Source organism: Penicillium maclennaniae, assembly GCF_028827695.1.
Source record: "Penicillium maclennaniae strain IBT 15551 chromosome Unknown utg000007l:1.0-4884863.0:1.0-4888362.0, whole genome shotgun sequence".
NCBI classification, from domain to species: domain Eukaryota; kingdom Fungi; phylum Ascomycota; class Eurotiomycetes; order Eurotiales; family Aspergillaceae; genus Penicillium; species Penicillium maclennaniae.
Window position 1 is genome coordinate 3397866 of NW_026623219.1, and position 14903 is coordinate 3412768.

The following is a 14903-nucleotide window of genomic DNA, read 5'->3' on the forward strand; positions in this document are numbered from 1 at the left end:
ATGTAGACTCAAGATCTCCTCAATTCGGGGACAAAGGGATAGTGCACTATATACTCCAATAATAACGTAGAAAGTTCGAAGGCTGTATTCATTTCCAAGCCAAACAAACAAGTGGTTCAGATACGTCTAACGAATAATCTTCAAAGTAATTCATTTCAAAGTTCCTTGCACAGCACGGGGAATCAAAGGCCAAAACAAATCCAATCTCATCTAAGAGAAGTCCTCCTCGGCCTCCTCGATGTTGTTCTTAATCCGCAGCAAGATTGTAGTCTTCCACTTGTCCAGCTTGCTGAGCTGATCAAACTGGAACAGCTTGTCAGCGAATTGTTCCTGGTCACCAGCCTCCACGGCCTGGAGCAGGTCCACGAGCAGCTGGTGCTCACGGGTTGAGGCGAAGGTAGGGTCAATTTCACGGTATGATTCGAGGGCGCGGTTCGATTCGACCAGGTCCTGAGAGCGAGTGAGTAAACGATGAATATTGGGAATCCGGGCAGACATACCTTGGTCGCAAGGTGGCAGATACCGGCCTTCAAGAAGTAGTCTTTCACGGACCACTTCATCAACTGGTTGTTTGTGGACTGGCGAGCGATGTGCTCGTAATTGTTGATGGCCTTGTAATAGTCCTCATTCATCGCAGACAGGTCTGCGACCTTCAGGAAGTGTTTGTTTGCAAGACTAAACGAGTCCAGCTGTTAGCATTGCTTTTTAAACCCGAGAAGCGATGGATCCATACGCCTCGGCATTATCGCCCTCGAACCACTCGGCGGCCTTCTCATATGCTTCCAGCGCCTTCTTCATATCGCCCAGCTCAACCTCATAAACCTCGGCTAGATACTGCTGCTGAGTCGCCGCGCGGCGCAAGTTTCCGCGCAGAACATAGTGCTGGATCGCACTGGAGAGAACACGGGCAGCATCTTCCGGGTCGGACTTGCGGTAGACCTTGAATGCTTCCTGGAGCGTATTGGCCGCATCGTCGGGCTCGTTTAGGTTTTGCGTCTGGATTGTCGCTGCTTTCTCAAAGGCCAGACCAGCTTCCTTATCTATTCGCGGGTAAATACCGTTCGTCAGCGACCCGCACTTTAGTGTAGGCAGACGTGGCGACGTGGGGTGGCTCACTCATTTTCTGTACTCGAAACGCATTCGCGGCTTGGGTATAAAGATCGGCAGCACTCTCATACTTTTCTGTGCGTCCTCCAAACCAGCTGAAGCCGCCGGAGGCGCCCGAAAGAGCTTTATCGGCCTGGTTGCTCGCGGGGTGCGAGACATCGTTAGCTATGCCGCCTGTCGTCATTGCCAGCAGGCGAGATGGAGAGAGGGTCAAGTAGAGCTCACTTTTTGGAGCAGAACACGGGGATCTTGAGCAGCCATAGTGAAGAATAGATGTGATCACTGAGAATTAATCCACAGTTCGAAAGAGGCGATGATGGTATGAGGACAGAGCATCGATCGGTGGGTCCGAGGCGGTCTGTGAGGATCAACTTCACTTTACTGCCAACGACCTGCTCATCCCCGCGGTTCACATCACGTCGCATATATTCCAAAGCAGCCATTGCTTTACACCACAAAAAATGGCCTACTCAAGAGCCAGCCAAGGGCTGTCGCGGTCACTTACTCGTCGCTCTGGTTTCATTCGCCTCTACTCTTCGAAACCTCAAGCAATCAACATCGAATCAATTCTCGCCGAACCAAGCTGGTCAGTCCGGTCTCTCCTACCAGACCAGTCCTCAGAGCCTTCCACACCATCAGTAACACCGAAACAACTCCACCACCTCCTCCGCCTCTCGGCCCTACCTCAGCCAGCGAGCGCAGAAGAGGAGCAGCACATGCTGAAGACCCTTGAATCTCAAATTCATTTCGTCAAAGAAATGCAGAGCGTGGATACGACAGGCGTCGAGCCCTTGCGCAGTATCCGTGATGAGAGTCCCGCTGCGGTGAAAGAGATGACTATTGGACTTGATAAGCTCAAGGATGCCATTGCGAGGGAACGCGTCACGGGGAGGAGACGGCGAGTTCAGCGCGTGCAGGACGAACGAAATACTCATCCCGATGGGTCAGCTTGGGATGGGAATGCGCTCGGGTCGGCTTCCAAGACTAAAGGGCCATATTTCTTTGTCGACACCGGCAGGGGTAGCTTTCGAGCTTCCCTCAATGCCACATCCATGTTCATTCCACATCGTCTTCGGGCGCATTGTCATACTAAACCTGTACAATATGTTGCAATATACCCCGGACAGTTTTTTCCTGTCCTGTGCTTCTTTATCACTCTGTTCATGCAAGGTTCAATCTGAAGTATCATATGCCTTTCCCCACAACACTGACTTGGCCAACCAGACACAAGCAGGGGCTCTTTCAATTGTCATAGTACTCAACATATAACTATGGATTTCTGGTATTCAATCTTGCAGCACCAACTGCTGTCGAGAAACATTACCTTCGCCCAGTTGCTGCAAACAACTAGACGGACGGACCATGTTCTCCACGTCGTGGAAGTAGATCATATATTAAATACGTGGGTGAGTGCCCCGGACCATGATAGATAATCTTCAAACTCAACGATGATGGATAAGCAGATTACTCACTGGTTTCTCCTTGCATTGACTGCAATTAATCTCGAGTGAATGAAGTCTATTATATGGTGGAGGATATATGATTTGTAGGCTGTCGCGTGTGTCTCCCGATACCCTTGATGAAGGGTTCGTAGGCCAAGTCAAAGAGACGACCGGCCAAGAGCCATATAAGAAAAAGGCAATTTACTTATAACGTAAGAACTATAGCAAGGTAATTTCTTTGAATTCTACGATGTTACAAAATAGATCTAATTTGAACATTCGCAGTGACTAAAAAACGTATGCCTTAGGCCACGAAGAGGCTCCGGCCCCGTAGCCAAGCGATATCCCCTCTCTTGTCCTGTTAACTCCCAACATCCAGGATTCGGGACATTTTACCAATGAATCAGGTTTGCACTCGATTATCGAAATGTTCAAAAATCTCAAAGAAAACGTGGCAACATCTTCGACTCCAAAAAATCCACTCCGCCGCCGGAGAGCGAGCGCGGCCAAGATCTGACGTCAATATTGGACCGTTCTGAACGTGCCGATCTAACGGTTCTTGTAGCGGAGATCGCGCAATCGATGCGAATCGGTATTCTCGAGATATTTGAGAACTCTCATGAGCCAACGCCATCTGAAAACGACTCATCTCCAAATCGAAAACCGTCCAACCATGACGATGATGAGGCAAGGCCCCCAACGCCGCCTAGGCCTGATGGCACGAAAGCATCACCATCCCCAGGGAACAGTAACCATCCAGCAGCTGCACGAAATGCTAGAGCAAAAGCTCGCGCTAAAGCTCAGACGCTTTCTCACTTTGAAGATTGGAGAGATGCTGTCTTGTTGAGACTTGGCGAGGTTGTTAACAAGGATGATGAGAATGAAGAAGATCAAAGCAAAAAGCCTTCGGAGGCGGCGAGATCAGATGATATTCCCATTGTTGAAGATGAAGAAAGACTGGCAAAGCTTTGCCAAATCTATCATCCTGTGGAATCGCCGCTGGCGCAAGTTCCCAAGGCGACAAGACTGCTTATCCTTCACTCGCTTCTATTATTGCTGCTCAGCTTGGAAAAGTATACTGCCTACTCTAGAGTTTTGATGCTTCATGTTGCATCTAGCTTGGGTATAGATATTGATGTGCTGAATCAAGACGAAGTCAAAGTTGCACGTGGACTTCTTGATACTGCGCTAGCGCTGTCATCACAACCAGAAGCTAAGCAGCAAGTCAAGAAGAGTGATGATTCTCGCAAGTGGAAAGTTGGCATTGCTTCAGTCGCCGGCGCTGTTCTTATTGGCGTCACCGGTGGTCTTGCAGCTCCGTTGGTCGCAGCTGGTATCGGAACTGTCATGGGTGGACTAGGCCTCGGCGCCACTGCAGCTGCCGGGTTATTAGGAACTCTGGCCGGAAGCGGTGTCGTTGTTGGAGGTCTTTTTGGTGCCTATGGTGGACGTATGACTGGCAGGATGATGGACAAGTACGCCAAGGAGGTAGATGACTTTGCCTTCATTCCGATTCGCGGTTCACGCAGTGGTAGGACCGAGGATGAGAGTGAAGCCGCTAAGCAAGACCATCGGTTGCGAGTCACGATTGGTGTGACGGGCTGGATCAAAGAAGAATCTGATTTTACAGTTCCTTGGCGAGTTCTTGGTTCTGACTCCGAGGTTTTCGCGCTTCGTTGGGAAATGGAGCCTTTGATGAAGCTGGGCAATGCAATCTCCGCACTGGTTACGAGCGCGGCATGGTCTGTCGCCAGCCGTGAAGTTTTAAGCCGCACGATCTTCGCCACTATCATGAGTGCCGTTATGCTCCCGATGGGTCTCATGAAGGTTGCTGGCATCGTGGATAATCCATTTAGCGTCGCCAAGGCCCGGGCCGACAAAGCAGGTGAAGTTCTAGCAGATGCATTGATCAATAAAGCTCAAGGAGAACGGCCGGTGACTCTTATCGGGTATTCTCTAGGGTCTCGCTTGATCTTCTCATGTCTTCAAACGTTGTGCAAGAGAGGTGCCTATGGTCTCGTGGAGTCCGTCATTGTGATGGGATCACCAACTCCATCCGATGCCGAGTATTGGCGACGTATTCGCAGTGTCGTCAGTGGCCGCGTCGTCAATGTCTACTCAGAGAACGACTCGGTCCTTGGGTTCCTCTATCGGACTAGTAGTCTTCAATTGGGAGTTGCTGGCTTGCAGCCTGTTGAAAATGTGCCCGGTGTCGAGAATCTCAACGTCAGTGACATGATCAGTGGTCACCTTCGATACAAGTTCCTGCTGGGAAGAATCATGACATCTGTTGGGCTGCAAGATGTCGATTTCAATGAGGTTGAACGTGAAGAGCGTGCCTTGGCCGTTGAAGATGAAAAACAGGAGGCTGAAAGGGCCAAGAATGAAACCGAAGCGGGCATCAAAGATCATGACTCTTCCACTGCTCGTGATGCTCTGAACAGCCAGGACGGGTTTAGCGAGGAACAGCGAATGGAAAGACAGATCGAGTCACACACTGAGGAGAAAATGACCCAGCACCGGATACATATGATGGATTTGGATGATGAGGATTACTCTTCTCCGTTGATGGATCATCCGGAAAAACACAGTGCCCTATGAGGCAAACAGATACATTCACTACTTACACTTACCCAAATATAAAGGTCGAAATTGAGTGCAAATTTGGTCTCACCATCGTCATCTCGAATCGTTGAAGTTAATGATCTCCGCACCATCTTGTTTTGTGGCTACGGTGGGGCCCAGAAAAAGAACATAAGGCGACCTGTACCACTTGTTGGCTCGCTTTGTTTGAATTCTGTTCTAGGCCCTATTTTCAGCCAAGCGCCCCCAAAAGATATCATAAGATGTAGAAAATGGGCAGTCGCGCATCCTCCTCGCTTTCCAGCATGGCTAGGGCCAATGGTGGTAGCACGTTGTCGTTTTGGGGCATGAGCTTGAGCAGGATAGTGCCAACGGCTTCATTCACAAGCCACAAGACAATCCAGTCGATGTTTATAAAATATGGTGCGGGTATACAATCGGTCCAGCATAGTTCGTTCAACAACCTTGATGGCAACAGGGCAAGTCAGGAAGCGCAAAACCACTTGCGGACAGCTTACCCTTTTGCTCAGATAAGTTCCAGCTTTGCGGCAGAAATCGAGGCGACATAGTATTCAATCTTTCTTAGACTTTGAAACTCTCCATAGGTACCGTAGGTGTGAGGGTGTATTGCAGTACACTGTCAAGCTGTATCCATTGTCCTATCAGGTTATTAGATATGAAAAGGAGAAAACGGTACGAACGATGGTAATGTCAGAAAGAAGCTACGAACCCTTCGTTCTAGTAAACAGGTAGAAGCGCCAGACGTCCGAGCCACTCACTAGTGAGTACGAAGCCTCACAGACATTGTCCCCAAATCTGTATCACCAGAATCATACAGGGGCCACTCCCCATCCTGCGGCCTTGAAGCAGCCCAGATAGGCGATGATGAGGTGCCACGCACTAGATAACCTAAGCGCGACGCGAAGCTATTAGCGCTTGCTTGGCGCAGCTGACCATTGAAAATTACGACAGACTCGGTCACTTTGCTCAAGATGTATGCATGACATACCGGTCTGTATTTCCAATTGCGTTCCTCGCACATTGCAGATCATTTGCACGGAGAGAGACCATAGCGACCATCATATACTTGTAAGGTAAGAGCCAACGGGGATTAAAGTGACCCTTCCTGCTATAATTGCTAGCTACAGGGATCGTTAGATTATGCATGGGATCTCCAAATATTCGAGATAGTCATGTAACCTTATCAGAGTGTAAATTTACACATGTTTTGTCACGTACTTTCAGGGCTCTTACTTTGCTAGGTCGTTCTCGCCCACCCCGGAATTCCGCCGGATCTGCGTTGCCCGCCCGGTCGAACCCCTTTAGGCCGCGCTAGTGAATCAGGCTACCGAGTTCATCATCTAGATTTACTCGTCTGAGATTCGTTCATAATCCGTTGCTTTTTCAAAATAGACTTGGGGGCGGCCTCTGACTCGTTAGCAGATCTGCAGGTCACTCAGAATTAGTATTGTCAACTTCACTAGCTTCTTCCACTTGAAATTTGGCAGACTTGTATGCAAAAGGGACGGCCTGAGAGTAAACTTTGGACAACGTAAACAGAATTTCTGGTCCATTAGATTGCGGAGAAATGGTTATGTTAAGGTTATGGTTACCCCACAATCTATCCGCTAAAGTTTATGGAAATCCTGATTCAGCGTATATCAACTCACCTCTTCCTTTTTTTTTGAAAGTCCAAATGGTCAATCCGGAATGCCTGTGTTCTAAAATGACAGTGCTATGCCTTCAGGCTATGAGACGCCCTCAACAGCGATCTCTTAGAGAGTTGCTCAGCCAGTATTCTCAATCGTGGTCCTCGGTACTAGTGCATACAGGTATCGTGTGGTTTCAGATTGAAATACACAGTAAAAATACCGTCGCGATGGTGTCAACCACGCCAGTTATCTTTGATGGAATATTTAAAGAGGACTGAATTGCTGTATTTTCGCTTATTGATTGATCGAGCTGACCCGACAGTTGTTTTGTCTCATCTTAATTCATTCACCCTCCACCCCCACATTTGGCGAACAGATGGCCTCGACCCACGATGCCGAAAAGGGCCCGCCTCCTGCCTTGAATGCGGATGACAGCCTGGGAGATCGAGATGGCGTGCCTGATCCAAATGGAGTGTTCTGGGATGACGACGCAGATCCCGCAAACCCTTTGAACTGGAACGCCACGTACCGTTGGTTCTACATCGTCTTTATCACAATCCTGACCTTTGTCACGTACGTACTGGTGAATTCCGACGGCGCTAATGAAGCGGCCCGATCCCGCAAATTTTGCGAATCTCGTTCAAATCGAGTCTGTTCATGTGACTGATGCTTGATGTTGCAACACTAGTTCGCTAGCTTCGTCCATGCTTGCACCTGCCGTTCAAGACGTGATGAGATCTCTTAGATCTGACAGTACGGAACTAGATTCATTTGTCGTGTCGATCTATGTGATCGGATTCGCCGTTGGCCCACTTATCGTGGCACCGATGTCTGAACTGTATGGTCGTGCGATCGTTTATCATGTGACAAACGTGATATTCCTTGGGGTCACCATTGGATGTGCCTTGAGCCAGAACGTAGGGATGTTTCTAACATTCCGATTTATCTCCGGCTGCGCAGGGGTGACGCCTTTGGCTTTGGGCGGAGGCACGATAGGCGATCTCATGCCACCTGAACGGATGGGGACCGCGATGGCCGTTTGGGGCTTAGGATCGCTAGTGGCGCCTGTAAGACCCCTTATGCTACTATCCATATCCTTATCTATTGGTCTCGGCCGGGGGCTGGCGTAGATTGACATAACATCGTGTCTAGGTCTTCTCTCCCATTGCCGGAGGCTATTTAAGCGAGGCTGCTGGCTGGAGATGGATCTTTTGGGTTATTGCTATTCCGGTAAGCGTTGGGACAACTAGAATCATGAAAGGGCATTGCATGCGAAAGCGAGATACGAAGTACATTCTGACTCACAGTGGGTTAGATGGCCATCCTTACGATTCTCTCTCCCTTTCTGATATGTGAAACATATGGTCCCGTACTTCTGGAGGCTAAATCTCGGAGACTTCGTAAGGAGACAGGCAATCCTCAATTGAAGTCCCGCCTGGATCCTGGAGTCTCTCGCCGAGCAGTCGTCTTCAAGGCTCTCATTCGTCCCCCTAAGCTTCTGCTGACGTTGTTTGTGGTGACGATCATTGCACTAGATGTTGCAGTAGTATACGGATACCAGTACCTTGTCTTTACTACGCTGGCGTACATTTTTCAGGACAAGTATCACTTGGCAACCGGCATATCAGGGTTGGTTTACCTAGGGAACGGAATTGGAACCATTCTAGGTGAGTGGATTGCTTATCTTCCTCTTCTGGTTCTGCTTCAGGTGACTTGAGACAAAAAATGACTTGTTCAATGGATTAGGCATCTTTATCATCGGCTATGCGTCAGATAAAGTAACCCAGCGGAAGAAGAGGAAAGCATCCGCCTTGGGCAACGATCTCCAACCGGAGGAGTATCTGTGGCCTATGCTTCCTTCAGGCTTAGTAGCTCCCATTGGCCTTCTTTGGTATGGGTGGTCATTGCAGACGAATGCATCCCCGTGGTCCCAGTACTTGGGCTGGGAGTGTTTGGTTTCGCCATGATGGGCATCTTCCAGCCAGCGCAGGTCTATCTGGTCAATGCATTTCCGAGACATTCTGCCTCCGCTCTGGCAGCGATGAACATCCTTAGAAGTTTGGCCGGAGGCTTGCTGCCTCTCGCAGGTCAGGGCCTATATGATGCTCTAGGGATGGGATGGGGGAATAGTCTCTTGGCCTTTATTGCATTGGCGTTTGCTCCTGTGCCTTTTCTCTTAAAGAAATATGGGGCGAGAATTAGGAAGAAGGATCAGAATATTAGATGATCTCAGTCAGAAGGGATGATTGAAAACAGGGAGATATGTGTAAGATTGATGCATTAATGCTATGAGGGAATAAAGCTATCTAGGCTACAAATAATCTCAATTTTGAGAGTTTAGTTCGACCAAATGGTATGAATCTGAAGTAAGTCGAATAAGAGCTGTTACATCCGAAGAGTAATTACGTAAATACTTGCTATCTCATTTCTTTTAATCATAATGAAATAACTTGGATGGAAGTCAAATAGCAGCATTCACTTCGACAATGGGAAAATTCTCTTGGTGGCCTCTAGCTTTCAAAAACACCATCATCGAGTCCTCAATCGGCATTCAGGGGTCATTTATTCCCTTCGGAATAAGAACGCAACTTGTTAAGCAACCGGATAGGAAAAATAGACCAGCGGCAACCATATACGGCAATCCCACCAAATGCCCATCTTTCTGCAAACGCCAACGAAACGTAGCTGCCAGGATGGGCCCTGAAACCAAGGAGCCGGTACTTTGGGCGAACCCAATCGCGGTGTTCACAATACCCACTTGCGATGGCGATACCAGTTCCATTGCTAGACTTCGCAGGGCCGAGTAGAACCCCCATCCACACGCAAGCAAGCTAACACCCGTTATGAATAATGCTGGATGAGTAGAAACGGCCATGATGGCCGAACCCAGAGTGAGAATCCACACACTGCCTTGGACAATACGGAGGTCCTTGGCGGCAGGTGACAGACGTAGATGTTTATTCAACCATGCGGAAAGCCAAGGGAGAATAAACAATAAAGTGACGAGATTAATTATACCCTTCAGCGTAATGAGTGAACTGGCACGCGCAATACTCCAAGAAAATCGGTTTGAGGCATATTGAACAATGAGTTGCAGTGCTTGGCGACCGATACTTGCGAATAGAAATGCACCAACAGTGCAGAAAAGGCTGGTGCTACAGGATAGCATAGGGCCGTTTCGGATGTGGTTCCACTGCCGCCGGATGGCCCTTTCCCACCGGATATACGTTGAATTGTGAACTTCGGTCTGATTATGCCCCTCTTCCTGGCCCTCCCCCTCCTGCTCCTCTAGGCAGCGTTGGTCGTTGCATGGCGCTGGGTTGAAGGGCACATCTGATATAAAAGCGGCTCCAAGCAGCCCTAAACATTGAAAGAACAAACCCAGCAGCGATGGAATCCATGGGCTCCATGACATGAGGAATGCAGCAATCGGTGTTGCGAGAATTTCGCCTGATAGGGTTCCAGCAGACAGGACGAAGAAAACAGACGCCCTTAAACATAGGTTTCTCTGTTAGTCAATTGACCATCAACCTTGGGAAGGTATTGTCCCGACCTTTGGTTACTTGCCACTATATCGGTGACCATAGCATAGGCCATGGCGGTCGCCATCTGGGGTCCGCCGCCTATGATTTGAAAAGCTGGCGTAGCCCAGATTATTCGCAGCGGCAGGACGGAATTGAACAAAAAGATTAATCGCATGGCGGTTTCTTCGAGAATGAGCCCAATCAAGCTGAGTGCCAGGATAGGCTTACGCCCTATCCTATCAGCGGCGAACCCATAAGGAAGCGCAAGGAGGATTCCTGGTAGCTGGTCGAATGTGTCTTTCCACCCATTTATGAGAGCCAATTCTCCCTGCACTTGAGGTGACTTGCAGTTTTCATCGACCCCAAACGCGTTGCTACCCTGAGCCTGGCGGCAGATGATCGACTCCAGAATTTCGATATGAGGGGCATAGCCAAGGTAGTTGCCAAAGTCAGCGGCCACCACGGAAAGGCATACAAGGAGTAAGAGGCGATTGCGGAGAAGCGAAGTAATCTTGGGGTGGTCGTCATGACCAGCCTCATCCCCCCCTAACAGGGGTGCCCCGCTCGTCAGGCTCCTCTCGTGGGGGAGCCGATGGTACTGATGGCGATCGCGCAGGCATGGCAGGCAGAGATGGGTGTTTTTCTCGATTTCGAAATCCGCTGAGTCTTTCTACGACGCCTTTCTATCAAGTTGCCTGAGGAAGGGAAATGCTCAAGAGAAACCTATCTCGTGTGAAAAAATTACTGGGGGCGGGCAGGGGATTCAAGATTGAGGCGTTGAGACGCCAGACTTTAGTTTGATTAGCTTTCGTTGCATCGGGCCATCAGAGGCATTTCGACCCCGTCACCTCGAGTAATTTACTAGTAATTCATAGCTTATACTCTACGCGTATAGTAATATTGTGGTAATTTAGGCTTTATCGGTTATCTCTTATCGGGCAAGATTAGCCTTCCGAAAAGGGTTTCTACTCGTTACTTTAAAAGGTAATTCCTAGTATTTATTAAGTAATTCTAGACTTGATAGCCTAATTCTAGGGAACCGCCTAGAATAACTCACCCTATTACCTAAGGGATCTTTAGTAGATATATCTATTTAGCATTATTTATTACTATGTTTGTTGGAAAAACAATAGTTTTTCTAAATCTCGTTATTTACTAGGAGTTTCTAAGTTAGTAATGCTAATTTAAATCATACAATATATTTTAGGACACTATTTTTTCTTTGAAATTCATAAGCTTGCTAAGCTCTCTTTATTCTTTGTTATATAAATACAGCCTTGTGATTATAAAGGTAAGAAGACTTAGACCTAATAGAAAAGGTCGGGCCATAAGGGGTAATGGTGAAGAGCAAGAGTTTCTGGAGAATCGTCAAGCAAACCAAAGCCAGAGCAAATTGAAGTCTCTTAAAGGGTCGAGAACACCCGACGGTCTGAACTTGCGCGTTCTCTGCTGCGGCGCGGATACGTGTCGGAATCCCGCCCCCGGTGTTGGTCATTGCTTGTGACAATTTTGGAAGACCGTATGGATTCTGGGAGCAAGAATCCCCCTTTAACAGGTACTTGTTGATATTTACCGGATTCGGGATTCACGAGCGTGGTGCAGGGCACTTGAAAATTCTGGAAGACAACCGCAAGGCTCGACTCGTCTGTCGGCCGTCCAAGGCACAGGACTGATCCTGACCACCCATCTGCAGGACTGAACGGTTCCTTCGTTTTCCACAAAAGTGACGCAGTCTGTGAATATGCAGTGCGGTCCCATAGATACTGGGTACCTATGACTGTTGCGTTTCTAATTGCATTAGGATCAACGGTTCCTTCGAGTAGAAGCCACCTCCCAACGACCGTGTTCATCCGGGTTACGTAGACATCGGACCCAGCGAGCGCAGCGGAGTATGACGCCCATCCCGACACAGCGGGATAGCCAGGCGGGCTGACAAGTTGAGGTAGATCATCGTCCATGATGAGGCTGACGTCGTGCCGATAGCCAGCCGGAAACGGAAGAACTGGACTTGGATCGTCGAATGTATGGGAGATAACACCGATCTGGATGAATAAGTTCAAAGCCCTCGGCAGTAAGCACGGGAAAGGGGGAAGAGACTTACCCTCTTCTTCTCCGTCGCTAGCCAAACCTCTTTCCCAATCGGAGAATTCTTGTTTGAACTCCGTTCGACTCCAATTGCGCAAGTGTCGGATTGAGGTGGTGGACGGCGGAAGCATGAAAGAGCGCTCTTGGATCTCAGGATCCAGTCGGAAAACATCATCGTCATGCGAGACCATTGAGGGTTTCTCACAAAGCCATGTGTTACAGTCGTTATGGCTTCTTTTCCATCAGTCATCCGAATTCTCAGGCCCAAGCAGCCTTGACCATGAAGACTCTCGGGTTTTTTGCAAACTTCCATGCCGGACATGACGGTGTCGGCGCTGGCTTCGAGCCTATATTCATCATAGATTGTTCGCAAACCCCCAACTTCCATGATCCAGTCTCTCTCATACACGGCTTGAATTTCATGGAGTGATTTAAAAAGGACGACTAGGAATCCACTGACGAAAAGACGGGCCCCTACTGCCACGGGGAAAAGCTCGCGCAAGTTATCAATCTTCTCGGGGGACAGGAGCTTTCTTGGGTTAATACCTTCTTTGAAAAGATAATCCTCCTTCCATGGTGAACGTGGAGTCAGGACTCTCCCAATCGGTTGAAGGTTCAACCTGTCCTCAGGATAAGGGTGCAACGATCGCCCTCCCGCTTCAATGTCTTCACACGCGCCGTTCACAAGCCAGACCTCAGGGCCGTACTGGGGATGCGATACGTAAACTTGATCATGTAGTCGCAATGTGGGATGATGAGTCCGAACCAGCCGTTCATTCTCCGGCGTAGTCTCGAGAGCGTGAACAGCGCGTATTTCAGCGAACTCGGGGAGTCCCCATTTTTGCGAATCCGTTCCTGTTGCGCCTTAGTGACTCAAGTCTGATGACAGCATGACAAGAAACGAAAGTCATCTTACTCGGTACAAGCCTGGGAGAAAATGCTTGATGATAGGAGAAGGAGGTATCTATGTCGGTTTCTGGGATGGGCAGGCGATTGTACTGTACCGGAGACACGAGTCTGGGGCGTTTCGCTGACATGTCGGTGGCACTATGACCCACAATTGTCTGTGCTGGGGAAGCTTGAAGATAGTACGAGAGTGGGGCACACGATTCAGAAGACGGGACTACATTGGCAAAGATCCAGGTACGAGGTTCTATGGTACTTGGTGACTCAGGCAAGAACGCACCCCCCAAAAAGGTACAGTGACACATCAATTTTACGTACTCATTTACATCCTGAGGATGCCACTCAGTCAGCCATCCGCGAGCTTGAGTCAGCCTCGATGTGTAGGGACTCAAGGAACCGATTTTAGTCTATGATTTTTATACCCGCTAATCTCACATCAAAGATGTCCGATATGGTGTAGTGGCTAACATCGCCGTCTCTCACACGGCAGCCGGGGGTTCGATTCCCCCTATCGGAGATTTCTTTTTTGCCTTTGTTTTTTTGCATTATTGACGCAGGTCGAGATTGGTTCTCAAATTATTGGCAACCAAGCTGAGCTGCACAATTCGGCGAGCGGCCGAAAGAGGAACACAAATTCTCAATGACGGAATTTTTTTGCCATCAATAAGCGCTATGCCTCCCGTGTACTTCAACAAAGTCCGGGGTATTCCCCACACCCATTACCTAGTCATCCGCATGAAGGCATCACTGGATATGGACATCTGCCAGCGCGTGGGCATGTCCCTTCGTGCGGCTTTCGTTGTCGGCCAGCTTGCTTTTGGGTGTCTTGTTGTGCCAATGAGTTCTGGTGTTGTGGGTTCTGGTGCTCTGGCCGGGTGCCTTTTTATCTCTGCGAATCTAAATGCTGCTGCATTTGAAATGCACCTGAAAGCGTGTCTATCAATTATACCGCGAGTCTAACGATGTAGGACAGTCGGCTTATCAGACTTTGAATTGGTATTGGACCTTGGACAAGGTGATATGGTCTACATTCATTAGGGGCCCGGTAGCAATGGGCTCTTTGTAAAATTGCGAAAGAGAATAGGGTGCTATGCCGCGGCGAAGAGTACGGAGCCTTACGGCGGACTCGGGGCGAATGAGGGCTTCAATTTACTTCGAGGGGTGAGTTTGATCTTATTGGGACTTTAGAGGACAAGAAGGTTGGTTTTTTAAGATCATATGTTCGCTTGTGTATACTAATTAACCTTAGGGGTGATATGTGTAATGTCATCATTGCTTGAAGCCTGCGAATGAGTTTGTGCAGGTAGGTGCCTCGAAGCTGATTACATTTCTTGAGAGAATAGTTTACCCTTCTTTCTCAGATAGTGGAAGGTGGACATATGTCATTCATTCCTTCGAGAACAATTCATGAGTTTTACATCAAGATTGGTGAATTGCCGTAGTAGGACACTCTCACGGTGCAATTTGGGAGTAAGCATGAGTTGGAAGAAACGATCAGGGCATTTGACAAGCTTTGCTGCCGGCGTATAAGGACAGAAGTCCTTGTCCATGTGGCTACGCCTTATTATTCGATTGCGACTTTGTACATTTTTCCATATTTCCAT

At 48.7% G+C, this 14903-nt stretch overlaps 7 protein-coding genes across 7 annotated transcripts; 4 read left to right on the forward strand and 3 right to left on the reverse strand.

The window, feature by feature from the left end:
- Positions 1-210: 210 nt before the first annotated feature.
- On the reverse strand, positions 211-1291 carry sec17 (alpha-soluble NSF attachment protein SEC17; the record flags this gene model as incomplete). Its single annotated transcript, XM_056970161.1, has 4 exons — positions 211-450; positions 501-689; positions 712-1040; positions 1117-1291. 4 exons carry the CDS (start codon positions 1289-1291, stop codon positions 211-213), a joined length of 933 nt encoding a protein of 310 aa, XP_056820193.1.
- Positions 1292-1568: 277 nt separating this feature from the next.
- N7477_008499 (DUF726 domain protein) lies at positions 1569-2288 on the forward strand (the record flags this gene model as incomplete). The annotated part of the gene is made up of 1 exon (XM_056970162.1): positions 1569-2288. One exon carries the CDS (start codon positions 1569-1571, stop codon positions 2286-2288), a length of 720 nt encoding a protein of 239 aa, XP_056820194.1.
- An 843-nt stretch (positions 2289-3131) lies between these two features.
- N7477_008500 (DUF726 domain protein) lies at positions 3132-5150 on the forward strand (the record flags this gene model as incomplete). The annotated part of the gene is made up of 1 exon (XM_056970163.1): positions 3132-5150. One exon carries the CDS (start codon positions 3132-3134, stop codon positions 5148-5150), a length of 2019 nt encoding a protein of 672 aa, XP_056820195.1.
- Positions 5151-7160: 2010 nt separating this feature from the next.
- Positions 7161-8751, forward strand: N7477_008501 (uncharacterized protein; the record flags this gene model as incomplete). The annotated part of the gene is made up of 5 exons (XM_056970164.1): positions 7161-7357; positions 7473-7851; positions 7937-8014; positions 8100-8451; positions 8531-8751. The coding sequence occupies 5 exons, from the start codon at positions 7161-7163 to the stop codon at positions 8749-8751; spliced, it is 1227 nt and encodes a 408-aa protein (XP_056820196.1).
- A 584-nt stretch (positions 8752-9335) lies between these two features.
- Positions 9336-10882, reverse strand: N7477_008502 (putative MFS transporter; the record flags this gene model as incomplete). Its single annotated transcript, XM_056970165.1, has 2 exons — positions 9336-10275; positions 10338-10882. Coding segments are annotated over 2 exons (1485 nt in total), but the record flags the coding sequence as incomplete, so codon positions are not given.
- Positions 10883-11711: 829 nt separating this feature from the next.
- On the reverse strand, positions 11712-13430 carry N7477_008503 (uncharacterized protein; the record flags this gene model as incomplete). The annotated part of the gene is made up of 3 exons (XM_056970166.1): positions 11712-12350; positions 12410-13248; positions 13310-13430. 3 exons carry the CDS (start codon positions 13428-13430, stop codon positions 11712-11714), a joined length of 1599 nt encoding a protein of 532 aa, XP_056820198.1.
- A 541-nt stretch (positions 13431-13971) lies between these two features.
- On the forward strand, positions 13972-14337 carry N7477_008504 (uncharacterized protein; the record flags this gene model as incomplete). The annotated part of the gene is made up of 2 exons (XM_056970167.1): positions 13972-14231; positions 14268-14337. The coding sequence occupies 2 exons, from the start codon at positions 13972-13974 to the stop codon at positions 14335-14337; spliced, it is 330 nt and encodes a 109-aa protein (XP_056820199.1).
- Between the last annotated feature and the right edge of the window lie 566 nt (positions 14338-14903).